General features: G+C 41.4%; 1 protein-coding gene across 1 annotated transcript in view; it reads right to left on the minus strand.

The window, feature by feature from the left end:
- Window positions 1–24,308, minus strand: part of jarid2a (jumonji, AT rich interactive domain 2a) — a 71,558-nt gene that overhangs the window by 9,439 nt on the left and 37,811 nt on the right. The window contains exons 6-13 of the mRNA XM_053622147.1: window positions 21,243–21,403; window positions 19,732–20,404; window positions 19,354–19,695; window positions 13,847–14,319; window positions 13,675–13,767; window positions 9,746–9,864; window positions 5,095–5,165; window positions 4,734–4,848 (exon numbers count right to left, since the gene is read on the minus strand). Coding sequence (XP_053478122.1) covers window positions 4,734–4,848; window positions 5,095–5,165; window positions 9,746–9,864; window positions 13,675–13,767; window positions 13,847–14,319; window positions 19,354–19,695; window positions 19,732–20,404; window positions 21,243–21,403 — 2,047 coding nt within the window. The remainder of the gene's footprint in view (window positions 1–4,733; window positions 4,849–5,094; window positions 5,166–9,745; window positions 9,865–13,674; window positions 13,768–13,846; window positions 14,320–19,353; window positions 19,696–19,731; window positions 20,405–21,242; window positions 21,404–24,308) is intronic.

Here is a 24,308-nt window from a genome sequence, read left to right on the forward strand (position 1 = left end):
CTGTTCCAGAAGCAGCGGTGCAAGCCCAAGCCATGACGCTACCTCCACCATGTTTCACAGATGAGCTTGTATGTTTTGGATCATGAGCAGATCCTTTCTTTCTCCACACTTTGGACTTTCCATCACTTTGGTAGAGGTTCATCCTGGTTCCAGAACTTTTGTGGCTCGTCTCTGTATTTCTTTGCCAATTCCAATCTGGCTCTCTCATTCTTATTGCTGATGAGTGTGGTCTGGCCTCAGATGTATACAGATGTGGCCATTGAGAATGCGTGTCAAAAGAAAAGGGATCCTGCGATTTCATGCGCATGCTGCAGGTGTAGGAAAGACAAGACCGGTAGCTAGCAGTCATGTTTCATTTGAACAAACATGGCTTGCTAGTAGATAAAGTAGTTCTGCTGGGACATATACTGTATACAGCAGATACAGTACCCTTTTACATCATGTGCCCATGATGTGCTTGGCCAGAGGATCCGTGAGCCTCTCTCAGAACCGCTTTGCAACAAGCAGCAGAGCACATTAAACATCGTCGAGCCTAATTCAAGTTTATTGTACAATACCTGTACTGTGTACACGTCGATAAAATGTTAATAATTCAGTGAGTAAAATAGTATTTTTACATGTTTGGCATGTGAAATCTTTCTGCTCTTCTTCAAATGGTGGATTGATACCTTCACGCCTTCCCTGTGGAGGTTGTTGGTGATGTCACTGACTGTTGTTTTGGGGTTTTCTTTCTTCAGAGCTCTCACAATGTTCCCGTCATCAACTGCTGTTGTTTTCCTTGGCCGCTCTGTTCCATGTCTGACTGTCAGTACACCAGTGGTTTCCTTCTTTTTCAGGACAGTAAAAATTGTTGTATTGGCTTTGCCCAACGTTTGTGCAATGCCTCGGATTGATTTTCCTTCTTTTCTCAGCTTCAAAATGGCTTGCTTTTCTCGGCTCTCTGATCGTTATGTTGGTTTATCCTTTTTAACAACGAATGCACAGGTGAAACAGAAGGCTAAAACCAAGAGTAGATGAATTCAGAGCTATTCATTCTTTAAACAAATCAATCTAACAGGGCTCACCTGGGCAACAAGAATCACCTGTTCCAATATTTTTGCTTACTAGAAAAATCAGTGGGTTCTAACAAAATGTGCCATGTTCCAAGTTGTTTAACACATCTAGATGTAAATATCAAGAAATGAAAGCTGAAATTCTGATCTATCGTCACATTCATCTTTTGATTTCAAACCCAAATGTCTTCAGTATATAGCAGAAAAAAATGGCCTTGCTGTTCCAATACTTTCGGAGGAGAGTTCCAAAACTGATTTTGATAAATAACGGTTACTCCATTTTACAGATCCATCTTCTGTAGACAAATGTTTCAGGCACTGAGAGCTAAAACACAATGCTATGTACCCCAATTCCAAAAAAATTGGGACAGTATGGAAAATGCTAATAAAAACAAAGCGGAGTGATCTGTAAATGTACTTTGACTTGTATTTAAACAAAAAAAAAGTATAAAAAACAAAGTATTTGATGTTTTATCTAATCAACTGCATAAGTTGTTTTTTTTTGAAGATAAATGTTTATTTTGAAATTGATGAATACAACACTTTCCAAAAAAGTTGGGACAGGGGCAATTTAGGACTAATAGGGATGTGACAAGTTGAAATAAGAAGGTGATGTGAAACAGGTGAGGCAATCGTCTAGTCATAGTATATAAGGGGCCTCCAAAACAGGCCTAGTCCTTCAAGAGCAAGGATGGGTCGAGGCTCGCCAATCTGCCAACAGATGAGTCAGCGAATAAACCAACACTTTGAGAACAACATTCCCCAAAGACAAATCGGTAGGATTTTGTGCATTTCACCTTCTACAGTGCACGATATAATTAAAAGATTCAATGAAGCCGGTCAAATCTCGGTGCGTAAAAAGACAAGGTTGAAAATGACTTCTCTGAGCTCGGTCTCATCTGAGATGGACAGTAACACAGCGGAATCGTGTTTTGTGGTCCGACGAGTCGACATTTCGAATAGTTTTTGGAGAAAACAGCCGTCGTGTTCTCCGGGCCAAAGAGGAAAAGGACCATCCAAGCTGTTATCAGCGTCAGGTCCAAAAGCCAGCGTCTGTCATGGTATGGGGGCGTGTCAGTGCCCATAGCATGGGTAACTTGTACATCTGTGAGGGCATCATTAATCCAGAAAGATATGTACACATTTTGCAGCAACATATGCTGCCATCCAGACGTCGTCTTTTCCAGAGATGTCCCTGCATTTTCCAGCAGGACAACACCAAACCACATTCTGCCCGGATTACAAGCGCATGGTTGTGTAAGCAGAGAGTGTGGGTACCAGCATGGCCTGCCTGCAGTCCTGCAGCCAAAATAAAGCAACAGAGGCCTTGTACATGCATAAAAGGATAAATGGGGGAAAATTCCGCTTGCTAAACTTAACCAACTGGTGTCTTCAGTCTCCAAACACTTCATAAGTGTTATTAAGAGGCCATACACGCCTCTTAATAACACAGACATTTAATGGCCATTAAATATACAGGCCATTAAATTAAAACCGGACAGTACTGTAACAAACCCATTAGATGATAATGTAGCAATATCAGATCAATGTTTAGAGTGTTTTGCTCCGCTTAGAGAGACCGAACTAGCTACATTAATCTCTTCAGCCAATTCATCAACTTGCATACTAGATCCTGTACCTACATGTTTCTTTAAACAGATTTGTCCAGGAGTAATTGAACCACTTTTAAATATAATCAATTCTTCCCTTAGCACTGGCTATGTACCTAAATCACTTAAATTAGCAGTTATTAAACCCTTGATTAAAAAACCTGATCTTGACCCCTCTCAACTGTCCAGCTATAGACCAATATCAAATCTCCCTTTCCTCTCTAAGATTTTAGAAAAGGTTGTAGCAGAGCAGTTATGCTCATACATAGATGGGAATAACATTCATGAAATGTATCAGTCAGGATTTAGACCTCATCATAGCACAGAGACAGCGCTGGTTAAAGTAGTAAATGACCTTCTACTGACCTCTGATCAGGGTTGTGTCTCTCTGCTTGTGTTACTCGACCTTAGTGCAGCTTTTGATACTATAGATCACACTATTCTCCTTGATAGATTAGAAAATGTTGTTGACATTAAGGGAACGGTCCTCTCCTGGCTCAGGTCTTATCTGACCGATCGTTATCAGTTCGTAGATGTAAATGAAGACTTCTCCACGCATACTGAGGTTCCACAGGGTTCTGTTTTAGGCCCACTGCTCTTTACTTTATATATGCTACCCCTAGGACAAATTATTCATAAGCATGGAATTAGCTTCCACTGTTATGCTGATGATACACAGTTGTATGTTTCAGCGAAGCCAGACGACAGACAGCAGCTTAGTAAGATTGAGGATTGTGTAAAGGACATTAGACGTTGGATGTTAACTAACTTCCTTTTACTTCATTCTGATAAAACAGAAATACTATTATTAGGATGAAGTGTAGCTAGAAATAATCCTTCTGATCACATGGTTACTCTGGATGGTCTTTCTGTTTCAACGTGTGCAGCAGTTAAAGACCTTGGAGTGATTATTGACTCCAGCCTATCATTTGATGCTCATGTAGATAATATTACTAGGATAGCAGCTTTCTTTCATCTCAGAAATATTTCTAAGATAAGAAATATATTGTCACTACATGATGCAGAAATACTAGTTCATGCTTTCGTCACCTCTAGATTAGATTACTGTAATGCCTTACTGTCTGGATGTTCCAGTGGGAATATAAACAAACTCCAGTTAGTCCAGAATGCAGCCGCAAGTGTCCTTACTAGAACCAGAAGATACAACCATATCACCAATATTATCAACACTGCACTGGCTCTCAGTGGAATCCCGCATTAACTATAAAATACTTTTATTAGCCTATAAAGCACTAAATGGTCTCGCGCCACAGTATCTAAGCGACCTTTTGGTTTTCTATGATCCGCCACGCCTACTTGGATCAAAAGATGCAGGCTATTTGACGGCACCTCGAATAGTGAAGGCTACAGCAGGGGGGAGAGCTTTCGCTTATAGAGCCCCACTGTTATGGAACAGTCTTCCTATTAGTGTTCGGGACTCAGACACAGTCTCAGTGTTTAAGTCTAGGCTTAAAAAGTATTTGTTTACTCAAGCCTACCCTGACTAGACTTTCTATTATACTAATTCCCAGTCCTAATAATCTTTTCTCTCCCTCTCTCCTTCTGCCGAGCCACACACGATTTTATGAAGATACTAGAGATCCAGATCCTTTCTGCCTCTGGATGGAGCTCAAATCTTCTCCGATTCCAGACTGCTGGGACTACGGCTGCTCCTAAGGCCATACAGACTTCATATAAATCCATAATGAACTTTTTCACACTATCTGTTGTTACCCAGATGAGGATGGGTTCCCTTCTGAGTCTGGTTCCTCTCAAGGTTTCTTCCTCTTAAAGCATCTTAGGGAGTTTTTCCTCGTCACCGTCGCCACTCAGTGGCTTGCTCAGTTGGGATAAATTCGCACCTTTAATATCTGAATACCGTGTTGATATTTCTGTAAAGCTGCTTTGAGACAATGTCTATTGTAAAAAGCGCTATACAAATAAAATTGAATTGAATTAAAAGAAAAGGTGATGTTACACAGTGGTAAACAATCAACTGTCCCAACTTTTTCTGAATTGGGGTTGTATAACACTATTTAAATGAAACAAACAAAATGTTTTAAACACTTACCAAATGCAATCAGCACCAGTGTGTAGATAATCTATGTATGGAAGGCTGTTCTGGTCCCTGGACCAACATGAGGTAGAAAACACCATGCCTATATTCAGCCAGGGGATGGTCACTCCTGCTTACAAACACAAACAACTAATCAGCTTACCATCTATTAGACTCTGCTAGAAACCTACTATAGCCCTTAAATACTCTAAAAGCATTACTAATCTTCTCGTCATTATTTTCCATATCTTAGAAGACAAAAGTGTAAAACCAGAAAATGATTTGATTACAATGCTTACTGTAAAACTTTTCTGAATAAATTGTAGAACTGAAGGAGATTTGAACTGTGTTTAATGGTCAGGAAAATCAGTCTAACCTGGCACAGCACCAAGGTGACGCAAGATGGATCCTGAGTTATTGGAAAGCACAGTAAGATTCCATCCATGCCTGGCGAAGTGATGATATGTGTTGAGCATCAAATACATTATGAAGTAAATAACATGACAGAAAACTTTCCACCAAAGTACTAAGATGATCACTCCAGGTGAAGATACACAGCCTACACGTTTTTATATCAATACAAGTAATGGGCCTCTATTTTACAATTAATAGGACTAGCAAGAATACCAAACACACAAATGAAATGCAGATGCATCCTACAGCAAGACAACAATGTAAAACATACAGTAAAAACAAATTAATTAATTAAATAAATAGATCCCGAATGAGTTATTTTCAAAAGAACCAAACGTTCTACAGTTCAAAGCAGTTTTCTTTGGAACTAGTGGAGTATCTCCATTTGGTCATCTCCTTGCTAAGCACAAATAGCAAAGTCGTAACTGCAATCCCTTGTGTGCAGTCTAGAGAATGTCTGCCTCTCTCCCATTCTCGTCTTGTCAAAGAGTTGAAAAGGGCGATCCAAAACACTTTTTTTTTTCCCTAATCTTATTATTGTTATTGGTAAAATATGCACAGTCAGAGTGTGATCGTGATACCTCCACTTGAAAACAAGTAGCCTACAAGCCCTGATTTGCTCCAGAGTTGTATGAATGACATGATCAATACCTAAATTGGTTGGGAACTGCAGAATAATAAATGTTAAGCGACGTGCAAAACACACCTTTCAAGCTACGGAAATTCTGCTGTCACCTTCCTCTGGCTTTGCACAGCCATAGCGAGAAATGAAGCAAGCAGCAGGTATGGGCAGAAAAGCCCACTGGGAACACAGCAGCGGGAACAGAATTGGGCAGAAGACTTGGCTGAAAAAGGAGTAAGAGCTTTCACTGTGTTGGAATCCAGAACAGAACATGTGGCAGTAGGCAAGCCAACAGCAAGGGCTGTTGACAACAATGCAACAGCACACTGAAGTACGGAGCCCAGGGGTGCCTCTAATACAGCTGTGTCGCATACAGAGACAGAACCTGCCATCAGTGGCTGGATTTCATTCGCTGAACTTGATGACCACTTCAGCAGAGAGTGCTGGTAGCTCACCACTGAAGCAGTCTGAAGATCAGAGTGCAAAGCAGGATCACAGCATAGCGTCGACACCGAGTACACGGCAAACTCGTGTTAAGGTTGCCTTGGCAAAATAAAAGCTGTTTCCTCCGTCCAATACCAAGTGATTAATCCATGTCGTTGTATATGCACCCATGCTAGTGCCTGGCCTATATTGAACAGTGTACCAATTTCTGTAATGAGCTCATATGTGCATTCCAAGCTAGACAACACAACACAGACAGCACTCCAAGCTACGGGAGTCATATCAACAGGGTGCGAATCACTGGGCTGGCTCAAATGCCACTGTCGAAGCCTGGTAACAACCAGCCGTCATTGGTACCGGGACAGATCTTTCAAGTTTGATAACAGACCAATAGCTATGAAGCTTGCAGGGTATCATTTACAGTTTCACAGTCGACCACCAAACACAGGGGTCCATCACTCAGTGGCGCCATATCCAAGCTAACTGGCTATACTGAGTGCAGAAGTGCTGTCACTACTACAAAAACAAGCAATATAAATCATACACAGAACAGAAAGCCTGACTGGGTTTTTCCTCAGAGATATTTCAGATATAGGGCAGTGGTTGCACAGTGGTTAAGATGTTGGACTACTGACTGGAAGGTCGTGAGTTCAAGGCCCTTGAGCAAGGCCCTTAACCCTCAACTCCTCAGTTGTATAAATGAGATAAACATAAGTCACTCTTTAAAAGGGCGGCTGCTGAATGCCGTAAACATATTTCTTTTTTTTTTCCCTGCAAAAAAGTCGATGGAATGCATCTCATTTTTAGATCGAAGAGACCAAAATGTCTAAAAGACGCAGATGCTTCCCAGCAAAGCTGTGGGGAGATGTGGTAAAACCTCTAAGTAAAAAGAAGATGAAAAAAAAATGAGGCTTGACATCAGCATATCAACATCCTTTTCATTCATCCCTTTGGCTTTTGAATGTATTCAACATTTTCCATAAAACTTAAAAGGGCCTCATTTACTAATCTGGACCAACAGCATCTCTGTGGTATTTTACATCAACCACCATCAAGTGATTTTGGTGGGTGAACAAGCTCTGGAAGAATGCACGCATCGGTCCTGTATTTGTTAGCTACATATCTATGGTTGCTACATAACCAAACTGGCCATCGCTACAGCCAGGTGAGTCAGTGAACTGCACGTGCAATTGGTCGGCAGAGTTTAAGCACGTCACACTGTCGCTGAATCCAGCATTCCTGCCAAAAGATATTGATCCCACAGTACATGATTTAACCTATCCGTTCTTGGAGATGGAAATTTGAGCCTAGTCCCCAGTCATGGTGCGGCTGTGGTTCAGGTGGTAGAGCGGGTTGTCCACTAATCGTATGGCTGGAGATTCGATTCCCAGCCCACATGACTCCACATGCCGAAGTGTCCTTGGGCAAGACACTGAACCCCAAGTTGCTCCCGATGGCAAGCTAGCGCCTTGTATGGCAGTGTACTGTATTGGTGTGTGTGTGTGTGAATGACAACCAGTGTAAAGCGCTTTGTAGGACCGCTAAGGTTAAAAAAAAGCGCTATATAAGTGCAGACCATTTACCATGTACCCAGTGAGGACTCTGACGCCTTATATAGAAGTACGTAAAGAACTACTAGGTGAAGAAAGTGATTGCACAAGCATTCCCGAATGCATGTCAAGAGGTGTCTTCTTCTATTAAATGCCATTTGACCCATGCTATGGCTACTTTCTGAGCAGCACTAAGAGGTACATCACTTGGGTCATCCTCACACCCAATAAAACGTGGTGCCTATGTTCAATAGAGTACAACAGGGGTCTTCAGTCTTATCCACAAAGGGCCAATGTGGCTCCAGGCTTTCAACCCAGCCAAACAGGAGACACTTAACAGTTGATTGAACTGATTAAACAAGGCATGTGTGGCTCCCTGTTTGGAATGAAAGCCTACAGGCACACTGGGCCTTTGCAGATAAGATTGAAGAAGCCTGGAGTACGATATCAGCATATTTAATAATTCTCAGAGGTGCCAACATTGCTAACAAGAAAATCTAAGCAGCAAGAAAAAAAACAAAAACAAAAACAAAAAAAAAAAACAAATTTACCACAAAAAGCCTAGTTCACATCACTGAACAAGACGGCTACATGCTAACAGCATAAATAAAAAATTCATTTAAAAAACCAAGCCGTCCCTTGTGCTTATTTACTTGAGGGAATTTGCTGCTCAGCCAGGAGAATTTCATTCATGTTTTTATTCTATTATGAATTGTATAAATATATATATATTTTATTATAATTTTTATTCATGGGCTGTTTTAGCTGAAATGCACAGGTGTTCATGTGCGTCTCATTCTGCTGCAGCAAGGCGTCAAAAATCGTAAATGCTACAGGTAAACCGTAGATATTGAAGCTCTGAATTCTCACTCTAAACAGAATGCAGTATCAGCATGCTCAGTGATTCTTGTTCTCAATAAAGTAGTTTATAAAAAAAAAAAAAAAAAAAAAAACCCACCACACACAACAGTATCAGCGCCTGAGTACCTTTCATCTTCAATAATATTAAGTGATTCTCAGTCTCGGAAAAAAGAATGGTATTTGCACTGTTTAGTGCTGTCTGGAAGCGCTGTCTGGCAAGGTGGACTGAATTTGATACATGGCCTTCACTGCTTCTGAAAGGAACCAACAATGCAGTGTATAGAATGGAAGGTAACATACAGTACGTATCTGTGGCTCTATAAGTGAGCATCTATATGTGAGCATGACCACACACAGCAGGGACCTTTTATAGTCTAACTCTGTGTCACAGTGACGACTCTGCTAGATGTATTTATACCAGGAAGGAAGGAAATGGGAAGGGAAATGGGAAAACACCACCAGTTCTGAAGGAAACTGCTCTGGTGGTTCTCCGATCAGTCGAAGAACCATGGTTACATACAATACATGACCAAACGTTTGTGGACACCTGGCCATGACACCTATATGTGCTTGTTAACCATCCCATTCCAGATTTAGTCCACCTTTGCTGTACTCAGCCACAAGACTATTAGTGAGGTTAGACACTGATTTCGGGATTCCAGTTCATCCCGATGGTGTTCAGAGAGGCTGAGGTCAGGGCACTGTATAGGCCAATCGAGTTCTTCCAGTCCAAATTTGGCAAAACACGTCTTCATGGACCTCGCTTTGAGCACCGTCATGCTGGAACATGTTTGAGCCTCTTAGTTCCAGTGAAGGGAAATTGTAATGGAATTCAGCATATAAAGACACGCTATACAATCGTGTGCTTGAATAGCTTTCACAAAAAGGTGTACACAAACATTTGATCATACAGTGTATGTAACCTTCCATTTTCCTGTCATTATCATGATCAAAAGTAATATAACACGAAATGTCTTGTTGGCTTTGTGTCTTCATCTTCTTTTCCTACAGGTATATGCAAACTTCTGCCGGTAACTGTAAGTGTATTTAAGTTTATTTTATGCACAAATGTCCTAAACAGTAATAGTTAAACAACAGTTTTGATATTGCATGACATGATCGATGCAGGTTCTTACTTTGAAAATGGCTCAGACTTGCTCACAGGAAATCCACTCCCATGAGTCTTTGAATCCACTCGCCCACAATGCACTGCAACATGGCATTCTTTTTCTTCTACAAGTCTCCAGTACTCTTGCTACAGAAAGAGAGAAAAAGGGTATGCAGAAAAATGGAGAGGTTAAACAGAAGTAAGGGGAAAAAGAAAAGCGGTCCTCAGAAACAGTGTACTTGTGTGTAAAGGCCTTTGAGTTAAAAAAAAAAAAAAAAAAATTTAAAAAAAAAGGAAAAAAAAAAAAAGAAAACCTTTGGTGAACTTCTGTTGGGTCAAAACCTTTTGGATTCAGCCTAATGAAAGTTGTGTTCTATCATACTTACAGTCGTGTGAAAAAATAAGTACACCCCATGGAAACTGTTGGCTTTTTTTTGACATTTGGACAAAGCAAGGATTTGATTATCTTTGACACGGTGCCTATTAATAAAGTTGATATACCTGAACAAAACCACAAGGGAAATGAGCTTTTTCAATAATTTATTCACCGGAAATATCAATAGATGTGATATTCTTCTGTGGGAATAAGAAAAAGTACACACTTGACCTCAGAAGCTAGTTTTGCCCCCTTTAGCAGAAATAACTTCTTGTAGGCGTTTTGCATAATTGTCCACCAGGCTTGCTGGAAGTTTTGACCACTCTTCCATGCAATATTCTTTCAGTTGCAAAGATCTTTGAGGGGTTTTCTTGCACGTTCTGCCCGTTTCAAATCCGAGCTTTGTCTAGGTCAGGGGTCTCCCACCTTTTCCACACCACAGACTGGTTTCGTTTTGAAAATGTTCTCATTGACCGGTTGGGGGGGGGGGCATGAAATTTTGACATGAAATTGTCAAATTACACCACAATGTCCACGGCATACAACAAATTAAAACAAAACATTACAACTCACCATAACACTCAATCATAGGGAGCCCTGGACTTGTTTCCCTGCAATAATCCAGTCCCAATGAGGAGGGATGGGGGACAGTGAGACTCGAGAATGCTCCCTGAAAGTAATCAAGGGGCTTGTCTCTTAATACTGGGTGCTTATTTTCCAGATGCCAAAGCAATTTTGAGGGCTTCATCGATTCATTAGCAAATTTATCTCCGCATATTATACACATGGCGTTGGGATATGACTGGATATTAGAGATGACTCATAATATTTTCGGTTAAAGGCGGCTTTCTTTTTTCTCCTTTTCTCGTCAGTAGCTGTCTCTAGGTCATCGCCATCGCTCGGTCTTTTCTTACCTCCTCCAATAAAGAAACTTTCAAACGACGTTTGTTTCGCGCTCATGTTAACACTGGCTGAGCCTGTTACAAGAGTGGAACCAGTGTTTTCTGAAATCACACCCTCTATGTAAATTTGGATCGTGGGCCTTAAAGGGCAAAACGTACAATAAATAATACAGTGGCGTATACAGACATTTTTCCTAGAATGTTCTTGCAACTCTTCCACGGCCTGGTACTAGGTCACGACCCGGGGAAAATATAGACCAGGGCACTCCACAACCCTCCATTTCTTCAATTTGAGCCATTCCTTGGTGGATTTGCTAGTGTGCTGTTGAAAGGTCCACTTTCAGTTCAACTTCAACTTTATATCTTCAAGCACTCTTTGATATGATGCAGAATTCATAGATGAATTATAAATAAATAAATGAATGCAAGATGTCCAGTCCCTGAGGCAGAGAACTAACCCCAAACCGTAACATTTCCACCACCGTGCTTCACAGTTGGTATGAGGTGCTTCTCCTGAAACGCTGTCTTTAGTCTGTGCCAAACATGTCTGCTGTTACTGTGGCCAAACAACTCTATCTTTGATTCATCTGTCCAGAGCACATTAATCTAAAAGGCCTGGTCTTTGCACATTGGCAAACTGTAGTCTTGCAAAGGCCTTTTCCTGGCTCGCCTCCCTTTCTGATTGTAGAAGCATGCACTTTGACATCAACAGTTGCAAGACTTACTAGCAGATCCTGTGATGAAATTTGGGAGTTCTTGGAGGCTACTTTTTTCATCAGACGGTCTGCTCTTGGGCTGAATTTGCTGGGACGGCCAGTCCTGGACTAATCGGCGGTCATGTGAAATCTGCACCATTTATAGATTATTTTCCTTACAGCGGAATGATGTATTTCCAATAATTTCGAGATCTATTTCAATCCCTTGCCGGACGGATAGGTATCCACAACCTTTTTCCTGAAGGCCTTACAGAACTCTTTAAATCCTAGCATGATGACACCACAGTTCAGTTCAGTTTATTCATCCCTTAGGAAATCTGGTTTGCACAGGTGCCACACATCACATTAACACACACGTGAATATTCAAACTAAAGACATTATAAGAACATGAATATAAATAGGAAGAAAATAAAAAGAAAAAAAAAAGGAGGGGGGTTCCAAGAACCATCAATTCAAGTATCACCATATTACCCATGGTTACAGACGATTTAACATTGAAATAGCAGTTGGTATGAATGAATTCCTAAAGCTCCTTGTCCTCCCCCCAATTGCTCTATATCTATGGCCTGATGGGAGGACAACAAACTCTTTATATAATGGAGGTGATGGGCAGTTAATTATTGAGTAAGCTTTTTTAACAACACGTTGTTTAAAAATGTCTTGAAGCAATGTCTGAACTCCGATCACCTTGGAGGCAGTCTTAATCAGCTTAGTCATTCTGTTCTTACCAGACAAGCTAATACAATCAAACCATAATACGACACAGTAAGAAATAACATATTGAATAAAACAGTGCCAGTAACACTGTACATACTTTTAAAGATTTCATTTTTCTTAAGAAAAACAAACACTGTTGAATCTTCTTACAAATTGCATCAGTATTCGCATCAAAGTTTAATTTATCATCAATCACTGTACCCCAGTGTCCATATTCATCCACAAGCTCAATGTCCCTTCCATGAATGATAGGGAGTAGAGATAGAAATAGCAGACTTTCCAAAGTCTACGATCATGTCTTTGGTCTTCGATATGTTTAAGTTTGACTACAATTCTCACGCCAATAAACAAGAAAAAAACGTCCTCTACCACAGGTCCATGAGATGTCTCCTCATTTGCTATAGGAGGCTCACAATAACGGTATCATCTCCAAACTTCAGCGTATACCCATTGTCAAATGTACTCCTGCGATCCTAAGTGTACAAAATAGAAAGCCGAGGGGAAAGAACGCACCTTTGAGGGGAACCTGCACGAGAACATAACTTGGAAGACAGCAAACAATTGACACACACACACACAGAGTCCTGTTCGATAAAAAATGTAATATCCGTCCTACAAAATTACGATCCAGGTTAAACAGTTTAACAAGCTTTTCAGCTAACACATGCTCCTAATTGTACTAAAAGCAGATGAGAAACCAATAAAAGCCAGCCGTGCCCTTGTTCTTGGGGTCTCCAAATGTTGAGCTACTAAATGCACAAGAGTAGTTAAGGTGTCTTCAACACCCCTCCCTGCTCTGTACGCAAACTGAAATGGATCCATCCTATCTTCTACATGCTTTAACATCTCCAATCCCACACCTCAATAGCAAAGGGAACACCAGACACTAGATACGAGAGGGGTATGAATAAGACCGGTTCCACCTGCACTCCATAAGCAGGTTCTAATCACTGGCACCAAATATTGAACCCCTGATTAAAAATTTCTGGATTTGAAGGGGTGAAAATGTAGGGGTGTACTTACTTATTTCCATGCGACTGATCTGTTTTGTTAATTGAACTTGTGAAAATGACTACGAGATGCCAATTTTATGCGTCATTTGGTATTAACAGAGCGTACCAACTTTATTACTGGGCACTGTTTCAGAGAGGATCAAATGTTTGCTTGTCCAAATGTCAAAAAAGCCAACAATTTCCATGGGGTGTACTTATTTTTTCACATGACTGTAGGTTGAAAAGAACATACCTCTACTTCAGCTGTGTCTGGCTCCTGGCTGAAGCACATATTCATGGTATTCCTGGCTGCCCGGTAGAAAGTTGTTAGAGAGAACGATTTCCCCTGCAAATAAAAACACAGACTGAAAAAGCCCTATTTATAAAATGAGACTCATGGACAGAAAAAAGCACAGACTCTGCACCTTGTATATGCATTTGTGCAGCTCAGTCAGTATGCCACCTTCTTTTCTCTCCTGCCGTCCCAGGCGGCCATTCCTGCCCATGGGGTCAAGCTCTCGGAGGCGTTCTCGCACGCCGCTCCGGTGAAGAGCACCGTTCACCAGGCCGTTCTTGGGTTCGCAGCGTGGTAGGAGCAGTGCAGCATGTTGCAATGTGTCTGCCTGTCCCTCCAGGGGCCCGTGTCTCCTCTCCAGGCTCTCTTTCTCAGCCAGCACGTCCTTTTCCAGCTGTGCCCGCTGTGCCAGAGACAGTGAGTCATAAGAGAGCAGGTATTGGCAGTAGGCCTCCTGCAGTTTAGCGAGCCGGTCCTGTGCGGAGCGTGGGATGCCCAGCAGGTCAGCGAGACGGCCCCACGTCTTCAGGTCTGTCACTTGCTGCATGCCACCCATGTCATTCAGGAGCTGAAAGAATCGGGCTAAGTCCAATTCACAGCCACCTATTAAAGAAAGAGTAAATGGGGATGATACTTTTTTTTTTTTAACCCATTATAGGAAAGAGACTCATGCCGTCACAAGCAACTGCCAAACCATGAGATTACAACACACTGTTCATACAAACTCCATGGACGTTTCATGTCAAGATTGGTATCAGGACCTACAGACACCAGATATACAAATGTCCAATTTGAATCTGAAAGCCTGAATAACTATAGAACCTGCCAAGAGCTGGGTCAAAAAAGACAAGAAGGTATGAAAGGTCGATTTACCACACCAGTCAGAAGACCATAAAATAGTGATCACATTGGAACGTCATTCAGACCAGGCAACCAACCCAACAAAAACCCCACGGATATAGTCCTTTTCCCAAACAAATGAGCCACAAAGAACACTAAAGAGTTATTTAGTGTGTGTGTGTGGGGAGGGGGGGGAGGGGCTTGGTGAGAGAGACGACTACCGTAGATTTGACCAGGAATATGAGCAGCCAAAAAGTGAAACTAGGTACCACCCATGAGTCATCTAGGCCTGCACCCAACCCACACATGAAATGGTTTTCCCAGCTATTAGGAATCCACGCAGAGCTAGGCCGGGTAAAAAAAAAAAACACCGAAATGACTAAAAGACAAATGATTGACACATAAAAAAATTAATATTATCCAGAATGAAGATACACCCAGAAAATAGGAACTTTAAAAAGGTTTATCAAAGAATTTCAAGGTGGACTACTTAACACTGGCTATCCCATATTCCGGACTTCTGAGCCCAGACCAGCCCTGATCAACAAAATCATCCTTAAACCACCATAGTCTGGCAAGTTTACCTCAGACGAGGACATAGGGAAGGACAGGCATGCTTAAATGAACACTCCTTGGCTCAGGGACCATTCTCCGTGATCAAACTTTATGAAAACCTTCTACAAACCAGTGCCGGAGATCACGCGTTCTGCCGACACTAAATCGAATGCTAGAAACAGTTCGAGACATAAGAACCCGAGCTTGGTATTATGAGCCAATCACCGAGGAAGGACATGGAGAACAGAAGCGAACCACATTTGTAATATCATCTCAGTGTGACTAATTCTATTGATAAATGGAATTTAGAAAAAGCCGGACGAGTTTCTCACTTGATGGACGGATGGGAAACGGTGCTAAAAGGAACTCGTTTATTCAGCACTGATTCGCCTTCTGGTCATAGAAGCTGAGCGCTTCAGGGTCAGCCAATAACCTTAGCAAAGGGATGAATACCTAAAGACCCCACGGTAAGTGGGCTCCAAACAAATCCATGATGATCCAATCCCAATGGCGTTATCGGGATAGATGCTAGTTAAACAAAAAGACCTATATTACAAACCAAATCAAATTATTTAACATTTCTTACAACATGATTAAAATAGTTCAGGATCATGGAGAAACTGGAGATGTTCATGTAAATCAAAAACCCTGCACGTGAAACCCTTCACGTTCCAAAGACAAATGCCACCCCCTGCTGTCCTAACCTAGTGGAAGAAAGACGAAAGATTTACAACATGCAAACATCTGGATTCGCAATAACCGTCCGCGAGTTATCACTCCAGTAAATAATCTCAGGTTGTCGAGGTTTAAATGCCACACATGAAGATGATCAAAAGCTGATCACGGGACAAGAACTAATTTGGCACGGTCAAATAAAATTTACACCTACAGTGGATATAAAAAGTCTACACACCCCCGATTTCCCACAACTTTTCCCCCACCCTCAAGGTCAAACATTTTAGGGAAAAATTACAATAACCTTTTACAATAAACTCTAGAGACTGTCGTGTGTGAAAATCCCCAGAGATCAGCAGTTTCTGAAATACTCAGGACCAGTTAAGGTTACCGAGAATCACACGTTTTGTTCATTCTGATGTTTGGTGTGAACATTAACTGAATCGCCTGACCTGTATCCGCACGATTTTTTTTTTTTTTCTTCTGCATTACAATGCTGCCACATGATTGGCTGATTAGATAACTGCATGAATGTGCAGGTGTACAGGGGTTCCTAATAAAGTGGACGCTGAGTGTAACATTAAATATGAATTCATTTACAGAGTTTTAGTAGAAGTGATGTTTACTTCAATTAGAGTGGCCAGGTGACCCAACCAAAAACAAACTGAACTGATCTGTCCTCTTGTTCTTCATTGTTAGGAGTAGTCATAGTTCTCATTATAGCCTTGTGTGCACGGTCTACGCAGTCAATGTGGGTCTTGTTGGAGTGGCACTGAGAGGCTGCCAGGTGGTTTTGTAAAGCTGAATGTTCTCAACTGACTACAGGTGGCCAGATTGAGCGTGCACACTGGGCTTGGCTCCAGGAGTGTCTGGATCCGTTGTGGTCACATTGCATAATATGAAAGAAAGAAATATAGGTCGCATTCATAAGAACAGGAAGCCAGAGAGAAACCGTTCATGCAACGTATTCATAAAGATGAAGGATGATGACAGACTACCTTCTGTCAACAATGATGTTCTAAAAATAAATGTCTCAAACCGGTCACACAGTGCCCTCCACTAATATTGGCACCCTTGGTAAATATGAGCAAAGAAAGCGGTGAAAATTTATCTTCACTGTTTAACCTTCTGATATTTTGTTTAAAAAAAAAAAAAAAAAAAAAAACACACAAAAATACTCTGGTCTCATGGATATCAAACAGTTGCAAACACAACACAGGTTTATCGAATGAAAAAATTGTTAAATATAGGTGTACAACAATTATTGGCACCGTTTTAGTCAATACTTTGTGCTATCTCCCTTTACCAAGATAACAGCTCCGAGTCTTCTGCTATAATGCCTGATGAGGTTGGAGAATACATGGGAAGGGATCTGAGACTGTTCCTACATACAGAATCTCTCCAGATCCTTCACATTTCGAGGTCCACGCTGGTGGACTCTCCTCTTCAGTTCACCCCACAGGTTTTCTATGGGTTTCAAGTCAGGGGACTGGGATGGCCATGGCAGGACCTTGATTTTGTGGTCAGTAAACTATTTTTGCGTTGGTTTTGATGTATGTTTTGGATCGTTGTCCTGCTGGAAGATCCAACCACGGCCCATCTGAAGCTTTCTGGCAGAGGCGGTCAGGTTTTCATTTAATATCTTTTGATATTTGATAGAGTCCATGATGCCATGTATCCTAACAACATGTCCAGGTCCTCTGGCAGAAAAACAGCCCCAAAACATTAAAGATCCACCTCCATATTTAACCGTGGACATGAGGTACTTTTCCATATGGCTACCTCTTTGTGCGCACCAAAACCACCTCTGGTGTTTATTACCAAAAAGCTCTATTTTGGTTTCATCTGACCATAGAACCCGATCCCATTTGAAGTTCCAGTAGTGTCTGGCAAACTGAAGACGCTCGAGTTTGATTTTGGATGAGAGTAGAGGCTTTTTTCTTGAAATCCTTCCAAACAACTTGTGGTGATGTAGGTGACTTCAGATTGTAGTTTTGGAGACTTTCTGAACCCAAGACACAAATAACTTCTGCAGTTCTCCAGCTGTGATCCTTGGAGATTTTTTTTGGCCACTCGAACCGTCCTCTTCACAATGTATTGTGAGAATATAGACACACGACCTCTTCCAGATTGATTCATTCCCATCTTCCAATTTTGTGAAGCTCAACAACCTTTTGCTGCACATCACAGCTATATTCATGTGTCTTACCCGTTGTTATGAATGACTAGGGGAATCTGGCCTGTGTGTTACCTCATATTTATACCCCTGTGAAACAGGAAGTCATGGTTGAACAATTTCCTGTTCCCCATCACCCAGGTGGACTAAAATACTCAATGGGAATATATTTCAAATATATTTCTCTCATATGAATTCCTGGGGTGCCAGTTGCACACCTATATTTAACCAAGATATTTTTTTTTTTAATAAACCTGTGTTGTGTTTGCAATTGTTTGATATCCATGAGAGCAGAGAATATTTCAGATTTTTTTTTTTTTTTTTAACAAAAGATCAAAAGGTTAAACAATGACGACAATTTTTCACAGCCTTCTTTGCTCATATTTACCAAGGGTGCCAATCTTAGTGAAGGGCACTGTGTGTGTAAATTGGCACCGATATGAAGACACTCCCTGTGTTTCAATACCGTTTGCTTGGCATGCTTGTCGACTTGCGTTTGCCATCATTACCTCTTGGCAGAATTTCTGCCATTATCTTAAGGGCCTTTTCAATCTTTAATCCCAGCTCAAGGGAAGTTTGTTAAATGATGGGCCAGTGGATCAAGTCTAATATATTAAATATTATTACACTATACTTGAGGAGCAGTGACCGCTTAAGAAACATTGCAGTCAGATACAACTTCCTCTGCACAACAACAACAACAATCTGTTTATATGTATAAATAAAATTAGTTTCACGTACATGATTTGTGTTACTCTGTTAGTCGGTTATTGAGCTGATACGCACATAGTACTAAGAAACTTGTGCAAGTGGCCAATAAATCTACGTTCTGATTCCTGCTGTAACAATAAACATTTTCATCCCTCGTACTGCGAAATGCTCAAAGTCTTCAGGAGCAGCACAACTAAGCCGTGAAATGCGGTACCTGCTTGGGTGGGTTCACTCTTTTGGTGGTAGCCTGGGTAAACCCTTCGCATGGTCAAATTTGAACATTGTATACGATTCAAAGCTCTGAAAACTACAGGTCTTCCTGAAATATCTCTCTCTCTCGCGTGCATCTCAGAAGTAAAGTTAGAAACCCGATAAAACCCAGACATTCATTGTGTGAGGAGTTGTGTTTTTACCACTGCGTGTGTTAAAATGGCTCCTTACCCAGTGTAATTTTGGTTTTGTAGCTACAGTATACACCAGTTTTGGCCATAACTTGATTTCTCATCTTTTTTGAAGTTTCCCCCCCCCCCCAACTACCACCATCACCACCCCATTTGTCAAAAGGCACTTATGGTAGACCACATACCTACACAGGTTTAGAATGAATTGACGTGACTGCCAAAAAATGCATAATAAAAATAAGGTAAGATTGAAAACATCTTTCCACTGTGTATCCATACCGATTAATGGTGGCTCCTCCATGTTGATGCCTTGAGCACGCAGGTGTTTCTTGATGCAGGCAATTCGCTGCACGTTAGGGCCCCAGCGTCGGCCCAGCTTGTGCACATGTTGCACATGCGAGACAAAACGCATCTCCTCTTTCAGCTTGCATTCAGGCCGCCACCCAGCTGGTGGAACCACACGAAAGAGGCCAAAGGGCTCGGCCCGCTCTCGTACCAGCTCCACGTACACCAAAGGGTCGTGGAATTCACGTGGGCTTGGATGGAACACAGGAACCTCTGTCATCTCGGGTACAATGCCACATTTGCCTCGCTCCTTGTCCTGACCAACTTTGGGCTCTGCTGGTTTAGGAGATTTGGCTAGGTTAAGTGAGTCACTAGGGTCAGTAGGATTGTTTGTTTTGATAGGCTCGCTGGGTCTCAGAGGCTTGGCTGGTTTGGCAATTGTGGCTGGCTTCAGGACGTCCCTGTGGTGATGATGAGCTGAGGTAGCGGAGCTGCTCTTGCCCCGAGATGTGGCTTTACACTGCGTCCGTTTGACAAGCGGTAACTTCCCAGCAGAGGCTCGTTTGGGTCTCCGGGGTCCCGTTACTCGCAGTTCCATTGTTCCTGTATGCAAAGGCTTTTGAGCTGCTCTCCTGCTCCGTGTATCCAGAGGAATGACCTGCACCTTTACCCTTTTGACCTCCACTTCAGTCCCTGCTTGGCTCGGTTTAACCACCGCCATCTCCAGCTGCCTCTTCGATTGTCGCAGTCCACTGCGTCTGACTGTGGATGATGGTGGCAACTGTTTTTGTGTCCTGCTGCGACCAGTTTGGGCTTTTCCTGAGTTATTGTGCTGAAGGTGTGTGTTGGTGTGTTGTGAACCCAAGTGCCGCCTCGGGGCACTCAGCTCTAGCTTCGCCTCTTTCAACAGTCTGGCTTTGGTGTAGGTCACATGGCCCTTGGGGTATTTCACAGATTTGGTCAGGGGAAGCGGTGGCAAATCTTCCTTCCGTGCCTTCCGACTGTTTGCTGAAGCGGCTCGCTGGGGTCGGGTCACTTTATGGGGCTGGTGGGGGGAAAAAAAAAAAAGAAAGTGCAAGCATGCTGATTGTGTCGTTTGTAAAATCGCACAAATGAATAGTGCTAAATTAATTTTGGTTCTCTCACCAAAATATGCTATTAACACTTCAGTTAAAGAAATTTGGTTTAATTTGGAAAAAACGCTCCATATATTGACCGGTTTTAGTAAGAGAAAAGCCACATTTCAACACTAGAGGGCTTACTAAAGGCCTTGCTGCCCCTCTTTCGGGAGTGTGTGCACATCTACTGTGATTGTTCAGCCTGCGAATGTGCGAGTGGTGGGGGGAGGGGAAGTGACCGTGTCACCCAAACCTCGCCATCCACCAGCACACTCATTACCCACACAACTTGTCAAAGTAGTTTATGACACTCAACAGCAAACACTGTGCTTTTGTCTAGCTTTTATCTAGCATGACTAGCTCCAGTGCACTAAATGTGTGTCAGGGGATGTGGAGGGGGGATTAGGCAGAGATGTGATGACATCATGTGTTGCTATAGGCCTGCTGCAGGCTGTTTTACTGTGAACAGTACAGGTTCCAGAACTACAAAAACTTATGTACAGGCAGTATATATGATTTAAGGCTCTCTCCTTACATTTCTTCCCATCCCTCATGGTCTAGTGCAAGTGAGAAAATGCCTAAACATACATACATACATATATTTTTTAATCATAAGTAACAATCTCTTTCAGTCTAACACATGTACAACACATCTACACACCGTGTATAATAGCACATAAAATATTTCAGGGACTTTTTTTTTTCTTTTTTTCACATTAGTTAAGTGTGCATCAACAATCATCCATTATTTATAGGCAACATTACCTGCTGTTTGTGTTCCAGTGCAGGCTTGCTGGGCCGGAGATTGTGTGTGCTTGAAGCCCTGGTTGTTTCTGAACCCCTCTCCCTTCCTTGGACTCTGTCTTTCCCCCTGACCCTCAGGCTTCTCTCCCTTTCCCCACTTGGCCGGGAATGCCCATTAAACACTGGCACACAGGGAGAGAGACAGCAAATGTGTCATTAGGAAGAGCCTTCACTTTTCCAAAGAGCATTTATGCACAACAGATAAAAAGGAAAATCAGAATCTCAATAAAGATCCATCAATCCAGGTAAGTAAATTAGTGAGTAGACAGACTAACAGACAAGTTTCATTACAGCAGTAGAACAAAACAGAGCACAAACAAAGAGGAAGAGTATAGTCTCATAAGCAAATGCCACTATCCGAATACAATATATACACACACAATATATATATATATATATATATATATATATATATATATATATATATATATATATATATTATATACATATATATATATATATATATATATATATATATATATATATATATATATATATATATTATATATTATATATATATATATATATATATATATTACATACATACATACATACACACACACACACATACATTATATATGTGTAATCCAGTATAGTCTACATAATATGAGAGTTTAGAGGCAAAATATTGCAGGGTTCTCTCAAGACTGAAACCCCGCATCAGCACTAAACTATTTTAAGTACGCCAATCTCTAAAACCCTGATTTTTACATGGTTAGCTCTTCCTGAATGTCATGTGAATAAATAAGTACACCCCATGGAAATTGTTGGCTTTTCTGACATATTTGGACAAGCAAACATTTGATCATCTTTGAATCGTTGCCTATCAATAAAGTTGATATACTTGAACACCTCCATAAGCAAAATGAGCTTTTTCGATCATTTATTCAACGGGAATTTCAATAGATGTGATATTATTCTGTGGGAAAAGTAAGTACTCCCTTGGCCTCAGAAGCTAGTATTGCCTGTTTCAGCAGAAATAATTTCTTGTAGGCGTTTTGCATAATTGTGCACCAGGCTTGCTGGAAGTTTTTGACCATTCTTCCATGCAATATTCTTTCAGTTGTAAGATGTTTGAGGGTTTTCTTGCACGTTCTGCCCGTTTCAAATCCCCCAGAACATTTCAAATCCGGGATTTGACTACGCCATTCCGTAACCCTCCATTTCTTCTTTTTGAGCCATTCCTTGGTGGATTTGCTCGTGTGCTTAGGATCATTATCCTGTTGAAAGGTCCACTTTCGGTTCAACTTCAACTTTCAGACAGACGGCCTCACATTATCTTCAAGCACTCTTTGATATGATTCAGAATTCAAAGTTGAATAAATGAAGGCAAGCTGTCCAGTCCCTGAGGCAGCGAAGCAACCCCAAACCATCACATTTCCACCACCGTGCTTCACGGTTGGTATGAGGTGCTTCTCCTGAAACGCTGTCTTTGGACTGCGCCAAACATGCCAGTCCTGGTCTAATTGGCAGTTGTTTGGAATCTGTGCCATTTGTAGAGGATTTTCCTTACAGTGGAATGATGTATTTCAAATAATTTGGAGATCTTTTTAAATCCCTTGCCAGACATATAGGCATCCACAACCTTCTTTCTGAAGGCCTTACAGATTGCGCAACATATTTGGATTGACATATTTACTCAACATATTCCCATTGGTTCTTGACATTTCGGGTCAGAGAAAAACAAAATAGTTTGGATATATATATATATGACAGATTTAGCTGAGAACATTACAGTGTAAATCAAGATACTGAAACCTAACTCGTGATTAACTTTGACAAATGCAAGCTAGTTTACTGGCAGTTATTCACCCAGCTACTTATACGGATTCCAAATGGTGTATTCACGTATACTCATAATTCAACCTTTTTTATGAGGGCAAAAGGTGTAGAGCTAGAGAGTTCACTGCTGCAGAATGCCCATATTTTTTCCCTTATGCATTAAATAAAGAAAGAAAGAAAATTTTTTAAAAAGTTTATGATTCTGCATAAATTATTTTGAATGGGTTTAAATGACTAGTGACTAAATGACTAGATATAAAAGAGACTTCTAACCTCTTTTAGTCATTTCATTAGCTTCCGACCACCATTTAAACATGTCCTATTCCTGACCTAAAAATAAAAAAAACCCAACAAAATTATCCAGTTAAAATATTAACACACATACTGACATGCTTTTTGGGGTCACTTTTCTAAATGAAAGCTGCACTCGAACTTCTCCTGGGACCAACTTATCAACTACACTATCTGATTTTCAGCCAACAATGCACATAAAAGTCAGGTCTGGATCACTGGCTTATTGAAAAAAAGATGAGAAGGGAGAAGGGGCTGGCGTTTCTGTATAAAGCGCCGTGGCACTAAACTGTCAACTTCCTTACGTTTCACCCAGAGCTGCCTCTCAGAGCCCGGTTTCACATGCAGGTACAGCGTGCGGTGCGGCGGCGACGAGAGCGACACCATTTCCAGCACGGGATGAGGAAGGGGTCCTGTCTCGGAACCTCGTTTCAAGCAGCTTGAAAAGGAAAATATAAATACCCAGCTATGGGAAATAAATGCGATGCTGTGCTTCACGAGATGGATGCGATGTAAGCGGTTGGATGCATGCGAGATTAAAAGTGTCCGTGTGAACAGATTCACGTGTGTGGAGGAGGATCAGGTGACCACCGTGTCGGATTACGAGGCTGATTGTGCCGAGTGAGCAACGGAGTCCGGTTACACGTAGGAGAAAGTTAGTTTCACATTGAACATGGCGTGAAACAAACTCTAGTCCTTACATCGAGGGGTTCTCCCCCCCTTAATAAATATTCATCACTTTCCATTGCTGTGAATACAGTATATACAGTGACTCCATTATTCCTTACTAAAGAAACTAAATGAACACTCAAAGAAAAAAAAAAAAAAAAGTACCTGTACAGAAGATTATTCTCCAGCGTCCCGTGTTTCCTCATGAGTATTTAAATTCGATTTTTTTTGAATAAATTACATTTATTGTTGTGCATTTCGAGGCCAGAGAAGCTCCCCATTTCA

The sequence above is a fragment of the Ictalurus furcatus genome, chromosome 1 (genome assembly GCF_023375685.1).
Source record: "Ictalurus furcatus strain D&B chromosome 1, Billie_1.0, whole genome shotgun sequence".
Lineage (NCBI taxonomy): Eukaryota > Metazoa > Chordata > Actinopteri > Siluriformes > Ictaluridae > Ictalurus > Ictalurus furcatus.